This window comes from Purpureocillium takamizusanense, chromosome 2 (genome assembly GCF_022605165.1).
Source record: "Purpureocillium takamizusanense chromosome 2, complete sequence".
NCBI lineage: Eukaryota > Fungi > Ascomycota > Sordariomycetes > Hypocreales > Ophiocordycipitaceae > Purpureocillium > Purpureocillium takamizusanense.
In genome coordinates, this window is record NC_063069.1 from 708,944 (window position 1) to 724,514 (window position 15,571).

The window sequence follows — 15,571 nt, forward strand, 5'->3', positions numbered from 1 at the left end:
CCGCCTTTTTTCTGCAGCTCCTCCCGCAGCTCCTCCGTCTTCAACCTCACGTCGCACGCACGCATCCCACGCACGGCGACGACGACGATACCACGTCGCAAAAGTCACCCTCGTCCCGTCCTCAAATCCCCCACGCCTCCTCATTCCCCCCCCCCCATTGGGGATGCTCGTTCGGGCCGGATCACGAACATTCGGAGCGCTACTCAGGCGAGCCGCCGCCGTCCACGCCATGGCCACTCCCGACGTCGAGGCAGCCGCCCCCGCGGCGCCGCTGCCAGCACCTCAGTCCGCCGCATCATCATCATCATCATCACCACCAGCAGCAGCGCCGTCTTCGTCGCGGCTGCCACCGGCCCCAGCACAAGTGCGCTCAGCGTCTCCGTCGCCGCCATTGAGCGCCGAATCCAACCCCCGGCGCAAGCAGAAGCAAACGCTCACCCAGCGCCCCAAGCACGAGGGCACCGCCCTCCCGGACCCCGACGTGCCGCTCATCACGCCCGTCGCCCCCGTCTGGCCGCCGCCGTACCACTTCGACGACGACGACGGCCTCCGCCGCGTGCGGCCCTACCACTGGACCTACAACACGTACTGCAAGGAGCGCTGGCGCGGCCGCGCCCTCATCGACATCTTCGAGTCCGAGTTTCGCGACCGCCCCGTCCACTACTACCGCGCCTCCATGGAGAGCGGCGACATTTATGTCAACGGCCGCCGCGTCGGCCCCGACTACATCGTCCGCAACGGCGACCTCGTCTCCCACACCCTCCACCGCCACGAGCCCCCCGTCACCGCCGACCCCGTCGCCATCATCCACGAGGACGACGAAATGATTGTCATCAACAAGCCCTCGGGCGTCCCCGTTCACCCCGCCGGCCGCTACAAGTTCAACTCGGTCATCGAGATCATGAAGGCCGACCGCGGCGCCCAGTTCATGCCCTACCCCTGCAACCGCCTCGACCGCTTGACCAGCGGCATCATGTTCATCGCCAAGAGTGTCCGCGCCGCCGAGGAGATGGGCAACCGCATCAAGCAGCGCACCGTCCGCAAGGAGTACATTGCCCGCGTCGTCGGCGACTTCCCCGACGGCGAGGTCGTCTGCGACCAGCCCATACTGCAAATCTCTCCCAAGCTTGGCCTCAACCGCGTCAGGGCCAACGGCAAGACGGCCCGCACCGTCTTCAAGAAGCTAGCCTACTACCCGCCCACCGAGCAGGAGCTGGCGTACATCGCCGCCACCGCCGACGACAAGGCGCAGCAGGGCGCGCACGACGACGACGACACCAACGCCACCCATGTCGACCCGGCGGCCAAGCCGTGGCTCAGCAAACGCGGCTACTCCATCGTCCGCTGCCTGCCCGTCACGGGCCGCACCCACCAGATCCGTGTCCACCTGCAGTACCTGGGTCACCCCATCCAAAATGACCCCATATACGCCAACCAGCGCGTCTGGGGCTTCGACCTCGGCCAGAGCGACGCCGACGGCACGCACAACACCGACGAAGACGTCATCAGCCGTCTGTCGCGCATGGGCAAGGAAGAGGTCGCCCAGGCCGTCGTCTACTACGACGAGATGGTGGACAAGTATGAGAAGCGCCGCGCTGAGAAAATGACGGGTGAGCTGTGCGCCGTGTGCGACACGCCGCTCTACTCGGATCCCGGCGCCCACGAGCTCTCCCTCTGGCTGCACAGCCTGCGGTACGAGGACGCCGGAGGTGCGTGGTCCTACACCAGCCCGCTGCCCAAGTGGGCGCTGCCGCCGGAGGGCATGGCGGGGCCTACGACGGTGGGGGGTATGGAGGAGCTCGTCGACGCCGTCAAGGACGACAACCCCGAGATGGCGGGGTGACGAGCCGCGCCGGCGGTGGCGGCGGCGGCGGATCTGGGGCAACACAGTTGCCGCAGGCCGTACCCGAAGCAGCCACGACAAGGCACCACCAGACGACGGATACGATGCGGCTCTGCGCCGGTTCCAGAGCAAAAGCCGTAACTGCGCAGTGTCACCTGGGTCGCGCCCCAGCCATGGACGCGCAAACCCCATTGACCACCCAGCCCGGGCGTGGTGTCGGTCTGAATGGAGCGACCCGCAGCATAAAGGTCCGAAATCGCGTCGCGGAAGCCCTGGACGGAGGATGCGCTAGGGCGACGTGCCAGGGATCGCATTGCGAAACATGCTCGCCCTTTCTCCGCCCCCCCCGCCGGGTCCCATCGAGTTTGGCCGTCGTCTTTCAGAAGGTGTCGACTGTCATGTCGCACCAGTACGAGCACCCTCTTGTGGCCAATTCAAAACTTCATCGAGGTATGCTTCGCGTCGGAAGCCCATGGTTGCTCACGCCTCGACTCCTTTCCCCTGGCGAGCTTGATGCTGGCCGGGGCCTGGGCTTCTGTTGTCCCGCCCTCCTGTGTTTGTCTCGGCCAAAACTTTGCGTTCATGAGTCGCCAGACAGATGGAGGGCGGCTTTCTCCAAAACCAACAACGGGAGGCAATGGCTTGGGGGAGAAGGGGGACAACAAGGCCACGGTCTGCATGGGCCCAAGGCCCTGGAGTCAGAAGAGGCAAAAGCAGGAGAGTCAAGCGACGCCAGGGGCGGGCTCTAGGCAAGGCAGATGGGAGGACGATCATCGTGCTGACGCATTTCGCCTCCCCAAATCCAGGAGAACACACACTCACGCGCAGCACCCGAGACCACACCTCCTGGCAAAAGGCAGTGCGAAAGACCGGCTGATCGGGAACCAGGGAGGTGTGGCACGGTGTGGACGTAGACCTGGCATAGACCCGGTGTAGACCTGACCTGGCCTGGCCTGGCCTGGGGGAGGACGCGTTGTCTTCGTATGGACATGGCCGACCGACGTGCATGGGCAGGGCAGCTGCTTGTTAGTTGTCATCAACCAGACAGTACGAAGCATGCGAGGCATGCGTGTGCGAAGCAAAACCTGAGACATGGGTACTTGACAATGCGGAAAGTTCTCCACGAGCATGCTTGATGGATGCCGAGCCACTGGGTGTGCGTGTGAGCGAGCCCTAGGGACCATGTAGTAAGTTAGAGGGCGCCTGAATTGAGAGTGAGCGGCTGTGCCAAGTGGAACGCGCCGTGAAAAATGCCGAAGCTTCCATGCTGTCTATCATGTGGCTTCTAGAAGAGGACATGGAAGGCGTTAAAGCGTGCGGTGGCTTGCACGCGAGCCCACTCCAAGCCGTTCTGCTCTGCTCAGCGCTGACAAGCCGGAAGACGGGGAGCTCGGGGAGCGGCCGGAGGGAGGGGGGAAGGGAGGAGTGAGGAATCAGCCCTCTGGACCACGGTCTAGGTCTCACTTTGCGGCTGCGTCCCTCCAAATCGCCTGCGCATCTGGTTGTGTGCCGTCGCCGCCGTGGGCGAGCGTCGGCCGCATCGGCTAGGGTGCATGAGCTTCTAACTTGGTAGTCAATTAGCGCGGCGCGGCAGCCGCGGCCATGCGATCCTCGCCCCTGCATTCCCAACGGCCAACGTCAGGGGTGGCGATTTTAGACGATCCTCACGCGGGCGACCTGCGAAGAGAAGCCCGACAGGGTCCGAGATGGGTTGCGCTGCGCTGCTCCTGCATTGAGCCATTGGCATGCGCAAGGTGAGATGGTGGTCGCGGCGGCGGTAGCAGTACCGTGGCAGTTGTTCCGTCCGGCCCAATCTAACCTGGCAAGTCCAGTTGCACGCCTCACATGCACTCATCGAACGAAGCGCAAGGCGGCGGTGGGGGCGCGGTGGTGATGGTGGTGATGGTTGTGGTGTTCATGTTGTGCCAGACCGCCAGCGGACGACTTAACTACCTACCCTCAGCACCCAACGAAACCAACGCCCGGCGTTTGGTCTGGGGCCCCGAAGCAGATCGGCCGCTGCGACCCAGCGCGTCGCTGCACGCCGCGCCCAGGCCGGCGAGGCGTCCGTTCGCAAGGTGAGGCGGGAGCGAACCCAACGGCCTCTGCCCGTTTGGTCCTTCACGTGTGGGGGCCAACGTGCATGCCAGAGTGCAGGCCCCGTCGTTCATGTGCAGCAGTTGGCCCGCGACCACGCCCGCAAAGCCAACCTCAACTTTCTTCCCTTGCCGTACCCCGCGATCTCTACCTGCTGTAGGCAGGTGGAGGTGACTCCGGTATCCATTCACAGCGCGGGCTCGGCTCCTTGGTCACTCTCTTACGTCTCGCCGCCTGTCCTGGCTGGCCTGCCTCAAGCCGGCCAGGTGTCGACGGAGAAAACGTGGCAGCCCTGACGACACGAGGCTTGCCTCGAGGCCCCTCCGTCACCACCAGTCAATCTCGCCGGGCACGGCGCCGTCGGAAACATCGTGCCATGATAGCTGGGCAGACATGATCAAGAGATTTTAGTGCCGCCAGCCGCAGGGCTAGCCAGTTAAGTTAGCAACTTACTTGGTAGCTGCATATGCCGTCCCAGCTTCCCGACCTGTCCAAAATAGACAAACGCGCACCCGCTCACAGCTTTCTGCTGAAACACAATATGCCCCTCCCTGGCGGATGCTGCAGAAGTGCATCCTCTGCTCCGTCATCGGGATCGGGGCCCGCGGTGAGGGTCTCGGTCACTGACGGGAGCGCGGACAACGGTGTGTGCGGACCGGTCCAGCCGCGCGGACAGGCCATGAGGGGGTTTTGCCATGACAGCGGGCGCCCGCAGCGCTCAGTAACCGCGCCATCCGTCCATCATCCTGTGTTGGTCACAGCGACGCATGGCCATGGCGCAGGACTTGGCAGGGGAGCTCTCAGCTGCTGCAGACGGCCCGTATTAGCACGGTCGTTGTGCTGCGGTTGGCGAAGGCGTAACGCAAGATAGCATGAACCCCATGGGTGAGGGCAACCTCGGGCCTCTTTGTGAAGCATGCATCGCGGGGTCTTGGAACGCGCCATACCGTCTCTGCTTTCCACCGAAGACGCAACGAATACGCAGGCTCGTGGCGGGCAGACTGTGCCATGGACCTGCGCCGCCCGCCTCGACGACGCGTCCGTAAGCGGTCCATGGGAAAATGAGCATGTTTGCAAGCACCTCCCTCCGCTCGGTCGGCACAGCCGAGACGATGCATGAAGTTCCGTTTGTTGCATCAAGTTTCGCGGGCCCCAAGGCGCAATCGCAAGCCGGAGCCAACGCTGCGATCCCCCCTCCCCAGGCGACTGCCTCTTGGCATCAGGCGATGCTTGCGGGTTCGAGAACCGTTTGCCCGGGCCTGGAATGAATGCGAACCAGATCGAGGCTTGGCTCTCCCAAGGCTACGGCACCTCCTAACAGCTCAGCAGTCCACATCGGACGCTCCGTCCGGACAAGCATTGCGGTGTATCCTCGACAATGTTTCTATCAACTCGCATCCGGCCGTTGCCAGGAACAGAGTCCCTAGGGCGTTGCCGTTTCGACTTGAAGGCTCAGGGTTTCATATCCGTACGTACTGCACCCGCCAACAGTCATAGAGCAGCGACATGCCTGCCAAGGCGCTCGAACAGGGATCCGGACAGTGGACAAATCCATGTGTAAAAGCAAAGCATCATGGGCATTTTTACCTTTACACCGACCAGCCGCACCCACCAAGCCAAGGGCTCGGCTACCAGCCGAACAACGAACATGCGCACGCAGACGGGTAAGCCTTGCACGGGCGATGCGATGCGGTCGAGGCGTCATTGTGGACGCTCATGGCGGCGCATGGGCCCGGAGGCGTCCGTTGCCCAAAATATCCCACTGCACGGCGCTCGGAGCTCAACGCCGCAAGCCGTGGGTTGTCTGTTCCTGGTGGCTTGCCCATTGGTGCGCTTGCGGGGCCTCCTAAAACGTCGCTTTCCTTCCCGTTAAGGCTGCCTGGAGGCTGGAATTCGATGCAGGGTCCGTATGTAGTCACGTCTTGCTGCGTCTCAATGCCACCTGAGACGCCACGCCACACAACGTTCGATTGAAGAACCAACTCGACGCATGCCGCGGCAAAGCCAGACATGGGCAAATAGAAGGCTTTGCCGTGTCTCTCCCAGGTGTTTGGGGTCCAACAGAGTTGGGCGCACGTCCATGGGCAATTTTTGCCCGGCTGTGGTGTGCGTCGGACGGGCAGCCAAGGCGACGTCGCATCGCGGGTCCCTCATCTCGGTTCGATCTGCTTCACAAGGTAGAGTAACAGGTGCCCCGTCTCGTACTGAGCCGTACCTGGTTGGCACTCGTGAGTGTTTGGTCGTCTACACCAGGCGGTCTCGTCCCTGGCCCACCTGACCCTCGGCGTACCCATGCAGGATCGACCACCAATCCTACTCTGCGACCAGTCGCAGCGGTGCCCTGGGCGCGAGATCCGCAGTACCGGCTCGCTGGGACTGCGCTGCGTCATCAGCCAGGGGACCACCCCGCCCAGGAAAGCAGGCCCCTGGAGCGACGGACGGGCGGATCCCAGCGAGGATCCCAAGGAGGCGTGGCCACCACAACCACTGCTCTGCGCGGTTGTGCAGCAGCAGACATGACAATGCAGGCATGGCAGTACAAACGGGATTTCGCACCGCTCGAAACTGAGACACGAGACCGGCAACGCTGGCGAGAGGGCGAGATACTGAACGCTGGGAAAACGAGGACCGCCCCCAAGGATCCAATGTACCCCAAGGCACGAGGTACCACGTGCGGATGACGCCACTGGGCTTGACGGCTGCCGAAAGAAACGAGACGAGCGGTGACAGGGCCGAGGGGGGTGTGAATGCTGCGAGGCTTGTCGTGATGGCTAAACGGGGGCCGGCGCGTTGAATATGGTCGAGTGTTTCGGGAGATGTGGCTGCAAGCCAGGCACGTTGTCCCCCCTCATCTGGTGGTGTTGTGGTGGCATTCATTCGTGCCTGGGCTGGCCAACCTGCCTGCCCACCAATTGGTACGGGAGGGCAGGAGCGATGGGACCGGGGAGGAGGTGAATGCCACAACTGGACGAAGCAGCAGTCCGAAAGCACCAACGTACCTATTGTACCCACCAGCCACTGGCTGCTCAGCAGGCACGGCTCTCGTACCTGCCCTACCCAACTGCCCTACAATACGATACCCACCAGCATGCCTCGTGCTGTGGCGTCGCCTTCCTGGCCGCCTTTGGCAAGACTCGGTACCTGGACAGCCACCACCTGCACCGACGTCCCGCCGCGCTGCTGCGCGCTGCTGCGGCGGCAAGTACCGCACCATCCGCGGGAGGAAAGACACACCACCATGTATTGTGGTGTCGGGTGGCATCTCAGGCACCAAGCCAAGGCACCAGCTATCTATAGCATCTCGCGGCAGCTGCATGGCGCTGCGGCGTCGGCAGGCGCCCCTCATGATATTCTATTTTGCAAGCACATGTGTGTTGGTGCCAGCCGCCAATCCATTGTGCGTCTTTATTTTCACGATGGGATGCACACCGCAGAATAGGCCAGGCAGCCAGCTGGCGCAGGAGTACTGTAATGATTACCCGGGGAAGGGGGGGGGGGGGGAAGACCGATGTGCGTTCGGGTTCCTCTCCGCTCTTCGTTGCAGTGCTGTATTGTCTCGTGGCCTGGAGTCTCGACTGGGCTGCAGCAAGTCTCCCCCCTCTCCGCGCCCGTTCACCGGAGGGTGTGGCCGAACCTTATGAGGCATGGCCGGACAACTGTCGCAATGAGGTGAGGAAACGGGCGAGACAACGGGGGACATGATGGGCGGAATTGGTCCGCTGTGACCGCCGAGCCCTGTGTCAGCAACTTGATGCTCCAGCGCTGTTAGCGTAGGGAGCTGATGCCGCCGAGGGGCTTTAGCAGCGGGAGCTTCGCTCAGGCGATTCCACTGAAGAGCGCCCGGCTGACCCGCAGGCAGCGCTGCTCAGGTGGTATCAGGCCGACCCGACTGCCAGAGCCGACGCCGCCAGACAGACCTGGAACGCTGGTACTCCTGACCTACTAAGGTAAGTACGGGACGGCGCCTGTAAGTTTGGCTTAGCGGGCGCCGGCGCTGTGAGCATGGAGCATGACAGCTGGGGCCGCACGAGGGCCGCATTTGGAGGTATACGGTCGAAGTTAGGGTAGTCTAGTTTATGAAATTCTGCACATGCCACACACGCGGCTCGGCGTCATCAACTCGACATTGCCTTGGTCTTGCATGGGTTGGTATTGAGATGGATGTGAGGTGGCTGCGAACGCCAGCAGCTAATTGCCACGCGCTGCCCATGTCTCTGCCCTGCGTGCTAGCGCTGCTGGTTTTATCTCGGCTGCTAGCCCAGGCTGAAACACGCGGGGCACGGTCGCAGAGTCTCTTGCGAGAGAGGGTGACGATCCAGCCAGGGGCATCGGCGGCGAGACGACGACGACGACGCCGCCAGTCGCGCTGGAGGAAGGGCGGAGGGTGGGGAGGGGGAGGGGAGACGACGTGTGGTGTGTGGCTGCTGATGGTGAGTGATCGAGGCCGACGGAGGCGCTGGGCAACGAACCACGAGCGCTCAACTGATCGGACGGGTGTCGGTGAAGCGGTTCTGGTGGCGCGCCCTGCACTGGCGCTCGCTGTGGCTTCCCATTGACCGATTGACTGGCCCCAATTCATGAATGGAAATTCCCACCGCTGCCTTGGGGACAATCGCGGCGGGGAGCTCGGTCAATAAGCCGGTACGTACGAGGCTGCCACGAGGCCATGCCATGGCACATGTTGGTAAGGAAGGTCGCCAGGGACCATTGGAGGGAGAATGAATGGGAGAGAGATGATGTGCCCCTTTCTCGTTTGGTTAGGCCCCTGCTTTGACCTCTGGGTTACTTGATTTGGGCGCCAGGATGGATCAACCCACTCACCAGCGAGCACCACTGGCAGATGTCAGTTGTCAGTGTCACCGCCGCCGCCGCCGCCGCGGGCCGCCATCCATCTTGATCGCACTACGTGCGTACTGCGCCAAATTGCACAGGCCTGCGTTTAGACCAGCAACTTTCAGGCTACGGGTGCTCGTCGTGGCCCACCCGACTTCTCAGGTCTGTCTGTCTGCATGCCTGCCTGCACGACGACGGGGCTCCATCAATGTGATCCATCGTATCGTCGATGCTGAAGCGGAGCTGCTGGTGCGTTGGCTACTGAATTGCGGCAGGAAGTTCCTGGTGAGCATTGCGCACGGGTCTCTCCATGGAGGGCGACACAGCCCGCATGGCGGAATGGAAAGCGTATGTAATCCAATGGCGACTTGATCGACGAGCGCGAAGATTCAAAGATGCCGTTGCCCGTGCGTTTTTTTGCTTTTGCTCCATGTCTCTCCAGAGGCTTCGGGATGTTTTCGGGACTCTTCCGCACTCAGCGTCAGCGAGCCCACGGAAGCTGTGGACCGCCAGGGTCTGTAGTCTGGATGTCTGGCTGTGTGTGTGTGTGTGAGAGAGTGTGTGTGGGAGGATGGAATTTGCCGTTCGTCGCTCCTCTGCCGCTGACTGGCGTGGTACGTACTGGGACCAGTAGCGCACACCATCAACGTTCTCGCGTGAAAGTCTGTCTGTCTGTCTGTCTGTCTAATGCAGCGGTACCTACGGCTAGGTGGTGGTGAGCGGCAATTAGACGAGTACCGTACCTGCCGGTGTTCCGCAAAGGGCAGCAGTACCGAGGCCGGCTGGTCGGCAAACTGAGGCGGGTGGTTGCTGACCAAGCGCTGTTACTAGGACGTTGGCCTTGCCTCAACCTGCTAAGCCACATCTCTCGAGCTGTGCTGGAGTGCTCTGCTGCACGCAGGGCAGGGTGTGGCGGGAGGTCGGGTCGGGCACAGCGGGCATGCCGGCTGGCCCTGCAGGGCTTGGCCTTGCTGGGCCTTGGGAATGGATCGGGAGGAAGAAAGAAAAAATTGGACGCTGGGCCGCTCTGCCCGGCGCATCCTTGCCTGCCAATATGTGGTTGCCGCTGCTAGTAGTTGCAGTCGCTGCCGCTGGGCTGCTGCGCCAGCAGTGGCCACGCACGCTACCAAATCTCTTTCTCCCCCCGTCCCCGGCCACCCCCGGCACTTGGGATGCCTCCAGCAGATTTGCCGCGTCGCCGCGCCAGGGAACGATGACGCTTCGCGCTGCCCGGGGCGGGCGAGCCCACTACTACCTAGTACTACCGCCTAGACCACGGAACGGGGACGGACATCCCACTGCGTGCTGAGCGCTGCGCCTGGACAAGCGGGCCACGTGATGCCGACGGGGAGCCTTGGCACGGCAGACGAACGGACGATGGCAGACAGATGGATGGGTACGCTGAGGAGCAGAGCAGAACCTGGAAGGCATCGCGGGCCGGCCGGTGCCGCCTCTGAACACCGCAGCATCAGCAGCGGCGGCGGCGGCAGCAGCAGCAGCACCACCACCACCACCACCACCATCTGAAAGGGAAAACGGCAATCCGAGACGGGTACTTCGTACCTCTGGTGCCGGGCACAATTTCCAGTGTCGGTGACGGATCTCCAAATGCGGCAGCGGGCGGCCAACTCTGCGGTTGCCCGCAGCGCCGTGTCGCATGTGGCCACCTAGCCGACTGCAGCGCACAGGGCGGGCGGCCACCATCACCTCTAGCCACAGGGGTCGTGGCGGGCACCGCAATGCTGAGGGCAGCCCAACGGAGGTGGGCGGGCATCGCAGCACCACAGCAGGCCACTGCACTAACTTGCTCTCCTGGAAGGAGGCGTTACGACCTCTGGGGGCCGGCCACAGGGCAATAGGCCGTCTGCCTGCCTGCCAGCCAACCAAAACCACCACCACCACCACTACACCACCACCACTGCACACCACGCCAGCTATGCCATGCTCCCTCCCACCCACATTCTCAGCGTTTTTTTCTCCCTCGTGGCCGTCGCAAGCCACACGCCCTAGCTCCAGTCCGTCCACGCCTCGCGACCACCCTCCACACACCCTCTCGGCGCGCCCCCCCACCCCTCCCTCCAAAACAGTCCCCCCCCTGGCCATCCCGGGGGTCCGCATTAATGCATCCCTGGCCGCGCCGGTGAAATACTTTTGGATAGACGCACCCCCATTGCCCCACTCGTCCACCAAGTACCTCCCTCCTGCTGCGCTACCTTGCGGGATCCACCCTCTCCTCTGTCCCCGGACACCACGATACTATATTCTCCATCCATCTCACAGTCGGCAGAACCTCCAGCTAGTCCATCCAGATCCATGTGAGCCACCGAGCATTTAAATAAGTTGCGAGGATCCCGCTCCACCCTGCCTCCCTTGGCCGTTCTAGAAGACATCCACCCTTAACCATCATCACTCATACACACAACATCCATCGACTGTTTACCACAACATCACCATACTTCTCTGTTCGTATGACAGCATCGCTACAACAACTGCCATCCAGACAGCCGCAACGGCCTGAATACGACAACACCGTCCCACTGCCGACTTCACTCACGCGTCACTTCGCATCCTCCACAATGCCACCCCGCGCGTCGTCTGCGGAACCCGCAGCCAAGTCCTCGAAAAGAAAGGGTGAGATGCCCGCTTCATCGTGTTCACTCATCACCGGCCCCATCCAGCTAACTGAATAATTCCAAAGGCACCCGCAGCGTGTCTACCCTCACACCGTCACAGCTGGCCCGCAAGAGAGCCAACGACCGCGAGGCCCAGCGTGCCATCCGCGCTCGCACAAAGGAGCACATTGAGCGTCTCGAGCGCGAGCTGGACGAGCTCCGCAGCCACCAGTGCCGCGACCGCACGGTCCAGGAACTCCTCCGACGGAACAAGGCCCTCGAGGATGAGCTTCGTCGCTTGAAGGAGAACATGGGCACCGTATCCATGAACTCGTCGCCGTACTCGGCCCCCGCAGGTACGGCAACCCTCGCCACGGGCCTCGACGCCGACTCCCACCACAAGCACCAGCACTACCATGCCGGCCTGCTATCCCAGGGCCTCGCCAGGCTAACTCCCAGCCCTTCAGTGTTTGACGACAACCTCAGCACAACGAGCGGCGGCGCCCCTCCTATTCCCAGCCCGCAGATGTCGCCGTTGCCTTCGGCCGCCGACTATGCGCCTCTGCAGGAGTTTGGCCACCAGCAACAGCAGCAGCACCAACATCAGCAGCACCAGCAGCACCAGCAGCATCAGTACGTGGGCATGCCAAACAGCTGCGAGTCATGGGCCGCCACCATTCCCAGCACCGCTGCAGGCATGCCGCCCAGCGTGCCGAGCCCATCGCCATCCATTGCCGATGAGTACGGCGCCTCGGCCGCGTACATCCCCACGAGCGTGCCCGCGTCCATGATGCCTTCCAACAACAAGGACGTCAAGCTGGAGTTTGACAACATGCAGTCCATGAGCCAGGGCTACATGCACCACGATCACCCTCACCAGCCCCAGCAGCGAAATGCCGCCTGGAACGTGTACCCCATGTACTATGACGGGGCGCAGCAGGCCGTGGGCGTTTCGCGATGACAACTACCGTGGGCGCAGCTCGGCTCCGTGCAGGGCTGAGTGACTTTGTTCGAGGCAGCAACTGCTTGGCAAGCACACGCCAGTGCAAGCAAGCTGGCGGGGTTTCCCGACGAACCCGACGAACCCGACCAGTCGCATGATTGGTCGACAGCGGCAGCAAATCGTCGTGAAGCTTCAGACAAAGCGAACGTCGGTGGTCATCCAGGTGTGCGAAAGAAAAGGCTGAGCCGAGGCTCTGGCCCAAACCGCCACCCTCGACGCTGCGACAAACCGTCGAGTCCGCCGGCTCCACCGTGTCACGACGACTCACAGCCAAAGCCGAGCCTTCCAAATCGCCACTCGGGCACCCACACCAGCGTCCGCAACACAAGATGCGGCAAGGACTGGATAAAGGGATGCCCGGACAGCCTCAGCGAAAGTTCCTCAACTGCACACTGCGGCCAAGGACGGGCCGGCATGGGCGCTGTCCGGACCAACACGACCACGACCGATACGACAATGCATGCAACGGAATAGGTACTTTTTTTATTAGGTGTATTATGTGTGTACAACAAGAACAACAAGGCGGGAAACTTGGGTCATTGGTTCTATTTTTTACAACTTCGGTCTTCTGGTGTTTTGGGGTTCGTGGACACAGAAAAAGAGACAGGGAATACCATGGATGGCGAAGGGGCGCGCTTACAAGTAGAAAGGCGAAAGGGGGTTGGGGAGGCTGACAGGCTCTTCCCTATCAGAGAAAGAGATACCTGTGTTTTTTCCTTGTCATGGTCATGAAGCACTACTACCTACTATTACTATACAGGACTTAGAGCAAGATATCACATCACTCTACGCGACGCGTCATGGTCTGCTCCATCGGGATGTCTCTGTGTGCTTTGCTTCTTAAGGTTTCGAACACTTCGCCTGCTACTGTGACATGTCGTGAGGGTTCCATTGACGGTGACACGGTGACGACATGAAAATGAATAAATGGGACGAAGATGCAGTGACCCGCCCGACGGCAGCCTCATGGTCTCCTTGGCCCGGGGGTGAGCAGGGGGAGTGGAAGAAGGGGGTCCTTCCTTGGATGTCGCTCGGCCCCGTTGGGGATAACCTCCGGCTGCGGTGCTACGCCCGGGCTATTTATTTTTTCAGTGTTTTTTGGGGGTGGGGTTTCCTTGGCCCTGCGATGATGCGCCAGGGTATTGGTGGTGGTGGTGGTGGTGGTGGTGCGGCGCCCGACGAGGATGCGACCACACTGGATGCACGTCACACACACGCACCGCGCACACAGGCCGGTACACATTCAAGGCAGCCAGGCGTGCGGTGGAGGAGTACTTTGTTGTAGGTAGCGCACAGCACAGCACCGCTGGAGCACAGCACAGGCGCAGGGCAGCAAGAACCACCACCGCCCCCAACACAATGTCCGAGGACATGCGTCGGCGCTGAGAGTGGCAGAGAGACGAAAGGAGCAGAAAGGCGAGTGAGAGAGCGAAAGAGAGGGGGAGAGAGCCGAGGTGGGCGGGCAGGGGATTGAATGGACGGACGGACGGATGGATGGATGATTGGAGTGGGTTTGTTATACTAGGTGGTGATGGTGATGGTGGTGGTGGTGGTAGTGGTTGGACGACATGGGAAGCACGCGCGCGAGAGCCCAATGGCCTGTAAGGTCGGTGCCAATCCGCCGGATGCGTGGCGGATACGACAATACCCTTTACCTACCTACCTACGGTATGAGAGTAGTAGTAGCATGTCCACATAGCACAGAAGAACAGTGTGGTAAGGCAAGGTTAGGTACGTGGTAGGTAGGGCATGGCATGGCATGGCATGCCAGGCTTTCCACATTGGGACTTGCCGGCTGGCCGGCCGGGATGGTGGTGGCGGCGGGTGATGACGAGAGGGAGAGAGAGGGCCGGAAGAATAGAAGGCGAACAAGCAAGTAAGCAAGCGAGAAAGTAAGAAAGAAAGAACGGAGGAATCGCAGAGAAGCGCGGTGAAGATGCCCGCCCCGTGTCTGCGCGTATCTGCGCGTGTCGGTTTGCTGCTGCGCCCGCCCCGGACTCCGGGCTGTCCGGACGGTGCGGGTCCCGCCGGGACGTTACTAGGTTGGGCGCCGAAACAGAAAAGAGGGCGTTTGAAAAAGTGATGTGAGAAAAAGAAGTCCAAGGAAGAAAGAAAAAGTGGAGTCGAGTGTGGCTGCCGGCCTATGGGCGGGGGGGGAAGGGCGGTGGCGCACGGGTGGCAGGCAGCCTCAGCTCCCATCGCACCGCCGCAGCAGGCGACGAGCAACCAAGCCGGGCGGTAGGTACCTTCTAGGTGGCTAGGTACCTAGCCACCCCCCGGGGGGATCTGACGGGCGCGAACAACAGCGCGGGCCCGGCGGGGGATGCGCCCCGGGGGGGTTTATTAGTGGCCTTGCAAGGCGCCGGCAGGGCCGCCTGCCGCGGGCCTTCCATGGAAACGTCCTTGGAAGTTCGTTCCAGATATTCCCATGTGTCCCGTCTGTCAACTGCGTCACAGGCCCACCTGTAAGGCCGGACCGGAGGCAGCACGATGCACGGAGTCCATGCGATGCAGCGATGCAGCAGGTGTGTACACTGCACAGTATACCGGCCACTGCAACAGCCGGCGCAGCGGAAGGTGGCGGGCGGGTCGGGCGGCGCGTCGTCCAGCGTCCCGGGGCTGTGACCCGTTTCGGGTATCCGCTTCGCACCGAGCTTAACCCCCCTCCCCTTCCCACCCCACCTCTTCCTTCCCGCCTATCTACATTTTTTGGATCCATTCGTTTCTACCTGTTGCTCTTCGGTGTTGGGCCTCCGTACAGGTGTGTGTGTGTGTGTGTGTGTGTGTGTGCGACATTTGGATTATTCAGATTGCGTTTGCACACGCCCCTGGGGGAGATGGGTGGATGGATAGATGGATGGGCGGGTGGGTGGATGGGTGAGTGCGGCGATGACGATGACAAAGGAGGCGAAAACCTGCGGTACGTAGGTACCTCGTGCTTCGTTAGTAGTAGTAGTGAGGGCCTCACAACACGATGCCGATGCCTTGCCACCTATGCCGCCGGCGCACTCACGGCCACGGTACCAACTAGGAATGACTATCTACGTACGCATGGACAGGTGCATGGCGACGCGTCCCATGAACGTGGAGCCGGGCCGAGAGTTGAGACGCATCATACGTTCCAAGCAGATGTGGGCCGAGTTACCACAGCCTCGGGACCGTTGTGGGAGGTTTACAGGCACC

General features: G+C 62.0%; 3 protein-coding genes across 3 annotated transcripts; 2 read left to right on the forward strand and 1 right to left on the reverse strand.

Annotated features, from left to right (window-relative positions):
• The first annotated feature begins 67 nt into the window (after positions 1–67).
• RIB2 (tRNA pseudouridine(32) synthase) lies at positions 68–2,998 on the forward strand. Its single transcript, XM_047983017.1, has one exon. It carries the CDS (start codon positions 164–166, stop codon positions 1,841–1,843), a length of 1,680 nt encoding a protein of 559 aa, XP_047838987.1. The 5' UTR covers positions 68–163; the 3' UTR covers positions 1,844–2,998.
• Positions 2,999–8,007: 5,009 nt separating this feature from the next.
• On the reverse strand, positions 8,008–8,685 carry JDV02_002035 (uncharacterized protein). The gene has a single exon (XM_047983018.1). It carries the CDS (start codon positions 8,517–8,519, stop codon positions 8,010–8,012), a length of 510 nt encoding a protein of 169 aa, XP_047838988.1. The 5' UTR covers positions 8,520–8,685; the 3' UTR covers positions 8,008–8,009.
• A 2,387-nt stretch (positions 8,686–11,072) lies between these two features.
• JDV02_002036 (uncharacterized protein) lies at positions 11,073–13,184 on the forward strand. Its single transcript, XM_047983019.1, has 3 exons — positions 11,073–11,404; positions 11,472–11,741; positions 11,853–13,184. The coding sequence occupies exons 1-3, from the start codon at positions 11,242–11,244 to the stop codon at positions 12,344–12,346; spliced, it is 927 nt and encodes a 308-aa protein (XP_047838989.1). The 5' UTR covers positions 11,073–11,241; the 3' UTR covers positions 12,347–13,184.
• Positions 13,185–15,571: the final 2,387 nt, after the last annotated feature.